The sequence below is a fragment of the Syngnathoides biaculeatus genome, chromosome 7, assembly GCF_019802595.1.
Source record: "Syngnathoides biaculeatus isolate LvHL_M chromosome 7, ASM1980259v1, whole genome shotgun sequence".
NCBI classification, from domain to species: domain Eukaryota; kingdom Metazoa; phylum Chordata; class Actinopteri; order Syngnathiformes; family Syngnathidae; genus Syngnathoides; species Syngnathoides biaculeatus.
This window is the reverse complement of record NC_084646.1, coordinates 16958800-16970320: the sequence shown is the minus strand read 5'-3', so window position 1 is coordinate 16970320 and position 11521 is coordinate 16958800. Positions and strand designations below refer to the sequence as shown.

The 11521-nt window shown below is 41.9% G+C and overlaps 1 protein-coding gene across 3 annotated transcripts; it reads right to left on the bottom strand.

The window, feature by feature from the left end:
* Positions 1–1342: 1342 nt before the first annotated feature.
* On the bottom strand, positions 1343–10450 carry klhl26 (kelch-like family member 26). Of its 3 annotated transcripts, XR_009795875.1 has the most exons (4): positions 10200–10450; positions 7515–7697; positions 2618–5637; positions 1343–1369 (listed from the first exon to the last, which is right to left on the bottom strand). XR_009795875.1 is itself a non-coding variant. In XM_061826047.1 (3 exons), the coding sequence occupies exons 1-3, from the start codon at positions 10247–10249 to the stop codon at positions 4041–4043; spliced, it is 1830 nt and encodes a 609-aa protein (XP_061682031.1). In that variant the 5' UTR covers positions 10250–10450; the 3' UTR covers positions 1383–4040. The 3 variants fall into 3 exon arrangements, 2 of the variants coding, with proteins under 2 accessions (XP_061682032.1, XP_061682031.1); XM_061826047.1 differs by lacking the exon at positions 1343–1369 and having other exon boundaries at positions 1383–5637; XM_061826048.1 differs by lacking the exons at positions 1343–1369; positions 7515–7697 and having other exon boundaries at positions 1382–5637.
* Positions 10451–11521: the final 1071 nt, after the last annotated feature.

Sequence of the window (11521 nt, the reverse complement as noted above, 5' to 3'; positions counted from 1 at the left end):
CCATGTCTTGGTCTAGTAACTACTAATTTATACGGAGGAATATCAATGCAAAAATTCTGTGGAGTCTGTATAATATCAGTGTAAAACAAAAGAGTGGAACCAAAATACCTAGTTTATCTCTGACTAAAATAACTACATATCATTTTGTGTTCCCCCGCTATTTGCAGAATATCAGCGAAAAATTGATACTGACATCAAGCTGCTACAGATGCCACAAGTTGTCGGCAAAACCACTACTTTTCTATTTGACAGGCCCTGACGTTTTGAAATCAGTGGTTGTTAAACTTGTTGGAGGTTAATGAACGGTCATTCAAGGAACACTTCATGGTTGGAAAAAAGAAATGTCTGTTGAGTGTGGCACGGCAGCTAACTGGTTAGCACATCTGTCTCTGAGGACCAAGGTTCAAACATGGTCTCACCTGTGTGGGGTTTGCATGTCCTCCCCGAGTGAGTTTTTTGAGGACTTTAAAAGTTGCCGGTAGGAGTGAATGTTTGCTTGTTCATATGTGCTCTGTGATTGGCTGGCAATCAGCCCTGAAAGCACCCCACCTCCTGCCCGGAGTAAGCTGGGATAGGTTCCTACAAACTTGAGACCCAAGTGAGGACAAGCAGCACACAGATGGATGGGTGAATAGAAAGACCCAATTCCAATGAAGTTGGGACATTGTGTTAAACCTATAAAACAGAATGCAATTATTTACTAATCATGTTCAGCTATTTAATGTTCAAATTGATCAGATATAAATTATTAAATTTTAAAATTATTTAAAAAATTATGGCTGCAACACTTTCCTCAAGAAAGCCGGGACAGGTTGCAAAAAAGTGAGAACATTGAAGAATGTTCATCACACACTTCTTTGGAACGTCCCACAAGTGAACAGGCTAATTGGCAATGGGTGGGTCTATATATAATGTATGTATTTATTTATATATATACATATATAAGAGAGAGACGGGGGGAGGGGGGGTTAGCGGCACAGTGGAACAGCTGGAAAGCGTTGGCCTTACAGTTCTGATGACCTGGGTTCAATCCCGGCCCTCCCTGTGTGGAGTTTGCATGTTCTTCCCGTGCCTGCGTGGGTTTTCTCCGGGCACTCCAGTTTCCTCCCACATCCCAAAAACATGCAACACTCTAAATTGCCCCTAAGTGTGATTGTGAGTCTGACTGTTATCTGTCTCCATGTGCCCTGCGATTGGCTGGCAACCAGTTCAGGGTGTACCTGGCCTCCTGCCCGATGAAAGTCGGGATAGGTTCCAGCACTTGCACAGCCTTTGTGAGGATAAGCAGCTCAGAAAATGGATGGATGCACAGTGTTCACCCGTTATTCACGGGGGTTACGTTCCTTACACCCCCGTGAATAATGACAATCTGCAAATAACGGATGGAACATTAATACACACGGGTTACAGTCAGCATAGATGCCAGCACGTGTTTGAACATGTATGCAAGCTTTCACACGATGGCGCTCACGAGACAGTGAGGAACAATTGCATTTTATATCTGAAAGCAAAAGAAACTTGCATTGTCCTACACACTGCCTGTGAAGGCATGTCATTATTGACGATGTTGAATACGCACACAGTGTCACATCAAAAGAAAAATTGTCACACCGCATCAAACAGGACAGCATAAATAGCAAATAATGAACAAATAAAAGAATGACTCATGAAATAATAGCCATGACATGGACTTTACACAATATTTATATATTCCCAGCATTCGGCACAAAGGACCTCCATACTGGGTGGTTGCATTGCGTTTACTGGATGCCCACCCAAACCTGATTGGCTGTCCAGGGCCACTGCTCCTTTCACTTCCCGCATTGTACAGCACTGTGTCTGTATTTTTTTTTTTTTTCCAGTATTCCATTGTGAACCCTGACTTTCACCCCAATTCAGGTAGAATAAGCTCCAGCTCACTCAACAATGACAACAAATATCATAGAAATTGGATGATGGGCTCCGAGCACTGGCTATTTTTTTATTTTTTGCCTTTTTGGTGGTCCTGGCATGGAGCTCTCTGTTCGAGCTGTTTCGGGCTTAACTCACTCCATGGAGCTCCATGGCCATTGTTGACCTTTTAGCATTTGTGGCTTGACCATTTAAGCACACTCATGGTGCAAATATCAGTTTGAGAATACAAGCATATCTCATCATTGACCACTGCCATGATGGACAGGGACTATTATTAAATGTGTAGGGGAGGGAGAACAGAGCAAAGCGGCTGACAGTCCAACAACTATTATTTTTTTCTGTTAAAAATTTGCACTGCCCCATACCCATTCCCTACATGATTTGGTCTTTGGCTGTTGAATTTGAAAATAGGACCAACAAAGCAAGTGGCGTTGAAGGTATTGTTACATTATCTCATATGATCACATTTCCCTCATTGATTAATCCACATATATTAAAATCTTCCATCCTTACCAACTTTGTTCCAATAAAGATACACAGTAATGAATATGCAGTGACCTGATTGTATTGTATGCAGAAAAGAAAATTAGTAGATATATACACATACTGAAGTTGCTTATTAAAATTTCTTACTTCACCCCAAAACAAAATTTCAAGAGCTCATTTTAAAACATGGTCAAGCTTTGATAAATGATTGCATTACCATATGTTGACTCGAGCTCCATTTATATCACACTTGAAAATGTAATGGCTGACAGGGAAAGGTGCACAATAAAATGTAGATCCTTAGCCACTTGTGCTTGGTCATCGCCTATCTGTCCATTTTCAAATGTTTCCCTGAAAAATAATTAGTATTATAACATTTCCATCTGTTTTGAAAAGTGCAGTAAAAATGTAAATTCAAGACATTAATGATAGCTCATTTGAATGCACGCAGGAACCTCGACTCAAAAAATAAAATGTAAATGCTGTTGAGGAGATGGGGATGCTTCACACACAAGACAAAAGCACTTAAGAGCTGACATTCACATGGACCGAATGTGTCAGATCGCTGCCACAACAGGTCCACACAGAGAAATTGTAGTAATAGAATACCATAATTTCCAGCCGATAAGCTGCGACTTTTTTTTTTTTTTTAAACACGCTTTCAACCATGCGGCTTATGCGATGATGCAGCCAATTTGTGCATTTTTTTCTCGCGGCCGCAAGGGGCCACTCGAGTGGAAAAGGTAATAGTGAGACCGGTGGAATATATGTGCTGACGAAGTGACTTTTACCGGTATGTTTTTATAACCTGCCCTGTTAGCGGTGCGCTAGCGTTACCGCTGTGCTAGTGTGTTGCTGTCGCGTCTCAGGGATTTTTACAGCTATGTTTTTTTTTTAACCGGTCCTATCAGCACCGCGCTAGCATTAGCTTTGAAAACTCTTTGTGTCCCATCTTTCTTTGTAAATTATCTCTTAAAAAATCTCGTGTTTCAATGTGGGCACTTACGGCTTTTACACAGGTGCGGTTTATGTATTTACCAAATGGTATTTCCTTTACAAATGTATTGCGTGAGGCTTATAATCCGGTGCGCTCTGTAGGGCGGAAATTGCGGTAGTTTGAATATGATTTGACCTGAGAAAACATGAATATAGGAAGACAAAAAGTTAAGGACTTAGTGCTTCTCAGTAAAAACACAGTATGTCATTGATCTACAGTTGATCCGAATGAAAGCGACGCATGCAAGGTATCGGCTTTAGCGAGTTGCTTTGTCACTGATCATGACTGAATTAAAAGAAAAAAGCATGCTGTGATTTCTGAATTAAAAACAGATTTGAAAATTAAATTATCAATTAAAATGCAGTTATGAAATACGTGCATGATAAATGCTGATGAAAAAGATCACCTTGTCAAAATTGTAGCTATTAACGATAATCATATTTACTCTATCAAATTGGCCCAAATCAAATGTTGCATGAGCAAAATATGAAATCCAACAAAAATAATAAGTGAGGTGAAGCACTATACGGACTTCACGTAAAAATGTCTTGTGCTATGAAGCTCAACCGATACTCAAATTGAAGTCGGCTCAGCCACTCGTCCTTGGCATGAACGAAATCATAAGTCTGAATAACTGACATTTTCACAGCCAAGAGGTCAGGTATTCAACGTGTGTCTGTGGAAGTACAATTGGTGTACAAGCAATCCCAGCAAATGATTCAGGGAAGTGCAAATCCCGCTCCCACTCATCCGTCTCTGTGTTGTACACTTGGACGATGCTTGTGACGTTGTTCAAGTGCCAGTTGTAGCCCCCGACAATGTATATCTTCCCATCAAGTAAGCAGCAGCCCGCCTCAGACTGGCCTGCTCTCATGGGGCTGACGGTGGTCCACTGGTCACTCTGTGGATTGTAATACTCAACAGCTAGTACATCAAAACAGCGGTCCACGTGGTCCATGCGTCCACCCAAAGCATAGACCCTATCCCTACTACATATCATGGCATGGAGCACTCTAGGTTCATTCATGGGCGCTCTAAAATTCCACTGGTCGGCCATCGGGTCGTAACAGTGAAGAGTTTTCTTGTCATCCAAAGAGACACCATAACCACCGGAGATGTACAGCTTTTCTCCACAGGGAGTCCCTGCATGACCCCAAATCCTCCGTTTTAATGGCTCCACATAGGTCCACTCATTTTTCTTTGGGCAGTAGCATTCCACAGTTGATAGACTGCCGGATCGATTGCGCCCTCCAGTGGCATAAAGCTTCCCGTTCAAGACGTTGAGATGAAACTGGATGCGAGCCTCCTGCATTGGTTGGATGCGGAGCCAATGGTTCAAGTGCGGATCAAAGCGCATACAGTTGTCAACAGCCCCCTCACCACTACGATACTGTAAATGTTGCCCACCCACAACATACACAAAGTTGTCAAGGACAGCGACACAGGCATGGCTGCACCCAGTATCCATCTCAGTCAACTCCTTGAAGTGGCGGGAAGCAACGTCAGGGAGATAGTACACCTTGGTGCTCACTGTGCGGTCGTTGTCAGTGTATGGGGTTCCGCCAAAAGTGATGAAAGACACAACATCAGAACGAATGAGCGTGCGCGTCGACTGCATCTCATGCTGCCGGAATGGAAGAATCTGATAATTGAAGGCCTCCAGGAGGTACTGGCGGCACTGCACATCCTCCACCATGATGTCTACCCTCTGAATACTGTCCACCAGGTCAGATGAACGCATGAGGGGGAAGCGCACATGGCAGAGGACATTGCTGGCTTGAGCACGGCGAGACTCGTCATGCCGGAGCCAACGGATGGCTGCATGGAAGAGATCAATCTCACTACAATTCTTCAACTTGTTGCTCTGCAGAAAGAAGACGAGGCGCTCCATTGGGATGTGCAGGAAGTCCTCCTCCTCAGATATTTGGAGGAAGTGGCGAAAGGTGAAGGCATCCACTGACGCCTTGAGGGAAGACAAGCTGAACGTGGTTGCCATCTGGTCGATGTGAAGGCATGTCTTAACACTCATGGCTGACTGGAGAAACTCCTCACAGAGTTCCACAACAGGGACCATCTGAAGGAAGACGGCTGCTCCAAGCACATCTTGAATGCAGTCCAGATCTAAAGTGACTTCCGAACTGTAAGCGAAGTCTATAATATGCTTCAGGCCCCGGGCGGACAAACCCTTGAGCTCAATGGTATTTTGGTTTGACTCCTTCATGCCTCCAGTGAACATGGCCCTGCAACAAAAAAATACAAGCACAAATATTCAATCTTTCAGGACATATTCCTTCTGAACTCAGACTCTGCAGCTACTTTGCTTAACAAGGTCACAGTTCTTATTGATATGAAAACAGTAAGGGAGCTAGGATTGTCGGCCATCAGCCTCCTCTCTAATAAAACCTTCAAGTTTTAGTGCAAGGGGCAGATATCCTTTACATATTGTTGTGAATCAAACCATTGGCCAAGACAGCCAAGGGATTTCCCACAATGCACCAAACCTGATGCTCCAAATTTGTTCCCATTCATAAAATGTTACTGGTTCCTTGTGTTTATGCCTCAAAGTAACGCAGAAAAGGGTAACATCTAGGGTTGAAAACACATTTGCATTGCAACTTTAAGTGTCAAAATGAGCATTTTGTGCCTCATAAAAATACATTGAAAAGAAATACCACAAATCAATAGATGTTTAAGTTTTCTCATTGAGCATGAGCAGGACACAGCATGACCGCCACTGTTTCCACAACTGGGCTGGAGCCGGGTGAAATGTGGCAGGCTGGCTGAGTTGACCAGGGTGTCTTGGTCTTGAACACCGACCAACACGAGGATGGCCAGCAGAGGCCCTACGTTGGCAGGTCATCAGTGTCCATTCCTGTGATATTGAATTTGAATTTCACATTTCCAATCAGTAGTCTTAGTGTCTGAAGTATTTGTACCTGGGACACCTGTGTGGAAACCTAGGACAGTAGTCTGCCTAAAAGACACCCATGTCCTTCTTCATTTTTTTTCCTTATTTGCCAAGTAATATTTTCTCTACACTGCCCAAGTAAATGTGAAATATGAATTAAAAGCATCCACAAATTTCTTAAAAATGTTCTACAGAGGACAGAAATGAAGTGATTAAATTTTCTCAAGCTTTCGCTCAATTCCCAAGCAAACACGTGTGCTTTCACAAGCGACTCTTTTACATGGAGGCAACCATTCCAAGGAAATGGGGCGATCTTAGCCAAATATGGACAAAGCAGATACAAAACTGGGTCAAACAGAAAGTAGCTGTCAGATATGTATATATGAAAGCTTTCGTCACAGTCCACATTAGAGAGACACTCCAAAATATAGGACTTTCAAAATTGCTACAAGTCAACCAGATCCAGGTCCTAATTATACAGCTGACAGTACACTACTAGTGTTCATTGCAAATAAGATTTGTTAAATTGTTGCTTGTTCTCTGTGGAAATTCTTGTGGATGACAAAAAAAAAAAAAAAAAAAGCGAAAATGTAAGATTTTGTTTCTTTTTTGCAAGGGTTAAATACAGGAACCTAAAGCAAAGGAGGGCTTCATCCTGGTTTTATATAAGCCTCTTGGCCTGGGAAGGTGGTCTCTGCCCATACGGGACACCACAAAACCCCTGACATACTCCTTTCTGGGTTCAGTTCCTTGTGGGATTAACCTTCAAAAATACTTCCCCAAAATTATAAAGTTGCTCTTAAAATGAGGTCATGAATCAGCAAAATATGCTCTTACAAATAAGTTATTGATTGTTCCTCACCATTATTACTGGCGGTAGTAGTAATATTAGTAAGCAAAAAATTGTTAAAGTGGGTGAACTGATTTGTTTTTAATGATCAATGTTTACATCTGCGATGCACATTCCTGTAATTGTGAAGTTTGGCACATACAGTAAGAATACTTACTCATATCAAAATGTGATCTGGACAATATAATTTTGAAATTTGTTGGTTGTCTGAGATTTTCCGGTGCGTTACCTTTTCCTCCCCATCAAATTGCCTTCGATGCAGTTGCACTGAATGTTTTGCTTTGGGTGCAAGCGTCAGCTTATTGCTTTGTATTTAAAATGTAAATCAGCACTGAAATCGTCCCGTTATCCACACTAACCTGAAGTAATCACTACAAGCAGCCAGAACAGCTTTGTGGACCTGGAAGCGCTCCTCATTGACGGCCAGCACCACATCAAGAAGTTGGCCTTGAGCCCTCAATATCGACAAGCCCTGGAGGAGAGTGGTACTGTGGCTGGGAGCTGAAAATGTGCAGCGCAGGGGGCTATTCTTGCTAGCCATACTGCAAGAGAAAAAGGCCTTGGCACTTTGAGTGAAACAAGGGATCCTAAATTTGTCATATCAATAAGTTTCAGATTCACAACTGAATTAGGCAGCCATTTAAGGTCTGCTCGACAAGAGAATAGTTTGATACAGTATGTACTTCTGAGGCAACTTCAGGTTCGACTACATTTTAACTATAGATTATCCCTATAACTACTGCAAAAAATTACTTTCAACTTCCAACTATTATTTTTTTTCATAAATTGATTATGGTTGAGCTACTGTTTTTTTTTTGTAAAATTTCAGAAAATAGGGGAAATGCTCATTGTTAGTACCCAAAGTATGAACTCACGTGTAACATGTAAATAAAAAGAGAAAATAATGATTTATTTTCCAACCTATATTCAAGTTAATACACTACAAAGTTTACATTGAGTTTTCAAACTGATAAACTTGATAAACTTAATTTATTTGTATTTTTTTTCCAAATATTCACAAATTTTTAAGTTGTTGTCTGCAACACATTTCTAAAAATATGCAACAGGAGTTTGTTTACCACTGTGTTACATCACCTTTCCTTTTTACAAAATTAATTAGCATTCGGGAACTGAGGACACTAATTGCTGAAGATTTATAGGTTGGATTCATTTCCTTTCTTGTCTGACGTACAACTCCAGTTGCTCAACAGTCTGGGGTCTTCATTGACATATTTTGCGGTTCGAAATGTTCCCGTGAGGCAGGTCTGGACTGCTGTCAGGCCAGTCCAGTACTCATAGTCCTTTAATATGAAACCACGCTGTTGAAACACGTGCAGAATGTGCCTCTGCATTGTATTTCTGAACTAACTATGGACATCCCTGAAAAAGACGTAGCTTTCATACAGTATGTTACTCTAAAACTTGCATGTACCTTTCAGCATTAATGGCACCTTCACAGATATGCATTTTTCCCAAGCCTCAAACTGATAACAATCCCGATGGTTCTTTTCCTCTTTGGCTCAAAGGACACAACTATGATTTCCCCAAAACAATCTGAAATGTGGACTTGTCAGACAACAGCACTTTACTCGTTTGCATCAGTCCATCTCAGATGAGCTCAGGCCCAGAGAAGCCAGCAGAATTTCTGGGTGTAAATGATATGTGGCTTTCGCTTTGTGGTAGAGTTTTAACTTTCATTTGAAATGTCTTGATTTTTTCCATTCTTACAAATGTCTTATTTTGGTTAAACGCAAATGGTAAAAAGTCCATTTCCATCAAGGACAACACAATGGATAGGTTTTCAATTACGCCATCTTGTGTGTCGTAGAGGTCAGAGAACACAGGTGATAGGTGAAGCATGAAGTTTTTTTCCATCGTTAATTTATGCTATTGGTCTAAGGGAATCCTGGGACGGTGGTGACGTCATTGGAAACCTATCCATTCAGAGAAAATTCATTGCTGGGTGTCTACACAATTTTAATTTTAAACAATGGCCATATGAATTAATTAACTTAGCAAGTTTGACGATGGATTACTTCTCAGTTAATGAATTTATTGTGACAATTCTATTTCGCATTCATATCATTTGTGGCTCAACTGGTAAAGAGTTAGCCTCACGGTTCTGAGGACCTGTGTTTGATCCTCGCCCCGCCAATGTGGAGTTTGCATGTTCTCCCCGTGCCTGCGTGGGTTTCCTCCGGGCACTCCAGTTTTCTCCCACATCCCAAAAACATACATTGAGACTCTAAATTTCCCCTAGGTATGATTGTGAGTGCGGCTGTTTGTCTCTATGTGCCCTGCGATGGATTGATTTCCAATGACGTCAGCTACACCCTTAGACCAATCAGATAAATTAATGATAGGTTCTATCACTTGTGTTCTCTGACCTCAATGACACACAAGATGGTGTAATTGGAAACCTATCCATGGGCTGGCAACCAGTTCAGAGTGTACCCCGCCTCCTGCCCGTTGACAGCTGGGATAGGCTCCAGCACTCCTCGCGACCCTTGCGAGGATAAGCGGCTAAGAAAAATGGATGGATGGATAATTTGTATTCGTCCCTTGTGCATAAGTTCCAACACTGTAGAAATGTAATGTTGCAAAACACCAACATTTGTTTGTAAAAGCTGGTCCCTGACAAATAATGTAATTATTTGCATTATTTACTATTCATTCTTTTACCTTTAATAAATTGTCATTAATGTGAAAAATAGCTATACTTCAGTAGAACTGCCCGTAACCGTTAAACTCGGGTCCTAACTTGAAATTCTGCTATTTATCAGTTTTTAATAATCTAGTTTTGTGTTGAAAACAATTGAAACCCAACAACCGTGTACAGTATTGTTAATATCAATAGTAATCGATATTTAATGCTCGTACTGGCCTAGCCAACGTCCGCGAAAATGAGAGGTTCGGATCGATCCTCGGTGTTTCCTGTTGTTTCTGTAGCTGTGACGGCGACTTGAGTTCAAAGCGATGCTTGACCAACCTCCACCGACCAAGCCCCCTCCGAGAACTAGCCTGAGCTTCACCGACCCACTCACCTGTTCAGCGAATGTGCCGATGGAGTAGCCCCACCATCCGTCTCCGCCATCTTTTAGCAGAGGGGTGAACCCATGGAGCATTTTTGCAAGATATCGTCACAAAATTAATGGGACACGCTTTCAGGGCGTACTGTTTCAACAAAAAGTAACAAGTTATGAAAAGGGACGGCACCTGGGACTCCAACAGGACAAAGCGGTAGATTGCAAAGACTTGTCGTCAACGGTGACGACATCAGTATATCCGCCCTCGTTCCTATTGTATTGTCATTTTCCGGTCGCTCGGTGGCGCAAAAGTAAAGCAAAGTGAAAAGATGAGTCGGACTCGTTTCTTTCTTCTCACAAACGTGGATTACATGTACTCTACTCCTAATAAAAACAAGTTACGGCAAAAAGATAGTTATTCCTAACCTCTCCGGAGGGCAAATTATCCCAATTTTGCCAAATATGTATCCGTTCACCAATGTTCAAAACGTTTTGTTATTTTTTGTTTGCCACCGGAAGTGCGAAGTCTCGTTAATTGTAGCAAACGAGTTTACGCTCCCTATCGTCACACAAGTATTGAAAGCAGTTTCCTTGATAAACTTGATATTCCCGTCGAAGGCAGTGGCACTAATGGAACCACAGTACACGACTGGTTTATTAGTAACATTTAACAACGACTAATAGAATCTGACTTTAATGGTGCCTTTGACTATTTTATGCAGACATACCTTGAGTTTCATGAAGTTTGTTGTAAAACCACAAGTAGGGATGTGTCTGAGTTAGCAATCTTATGATATTCAAATGAACCCAAATGCAGACGGAGGTGGACAAAGTAGATGAGAAGGATTTATTAGAGGGCGGCGCATTAGTACGATTTGGAGGCATGATGGTGGTCCATCGGTACATGGAGAGAACATGGGCTTGACAGCGTGGCTGGAACAGGCAGCGAAGCAGCTAACACAGAAGGAACAATGGAGACGGAGGAGAACTCGGGAGGATCAGTACAAATGTAGATAGCCAAGTGATGACGACATGTGTACTATGGATGAGTGGCAATACTCTGGCGCTGGACTCCTGGATATGGCAGCCTTACATGCAGGTAGTGATGGGTGCTGATCAAGAACAAGTGAGGAGGTGATAATTGCTGGAGTGAAAGAGAGAGAGAGAGGAAAAAAGTGATACATAAAGCACCACCCAAGTTCCGTAAAGGAACTGTAGGACATAGACCATGACAGGATGATTCTTTTTTTTTTTTTTCAGCTCCTGCATGACATTGCCTTTGATTTTCTTGTATTTTTCTAACATCATCACCAAAGAGACCCTTTTGTGTCATCACACTT

What these genes read in the sequence shown, in the direction of transcription:
- klhl26 (XM_061826047.1), bottom strand. Translation starts at nt 10,249, where the DNA reads ATGGCGGAGACGGATGGTGGGGCTACTCCATCGGCACATTCGCTGAAC. An exon ending in TCGGCACATTCGCTGAACAG is followed by an intron (nt 7,698 to 10,199) that starts GTGAGTGGGTCG and finishes TTTCTCTTGCAG; the next exon opens with TATGGCTAGCAAGAATAGCC. An exon ending in GCTTGTAGTGATTACTTCAG is followed by an intron (nt 5,638 to 7,514) that starts GTTAGTGTGGAT and finishes TTTTTGTTGCAG; the next exon opens with GGCCATGTTCACTGGAGGCA.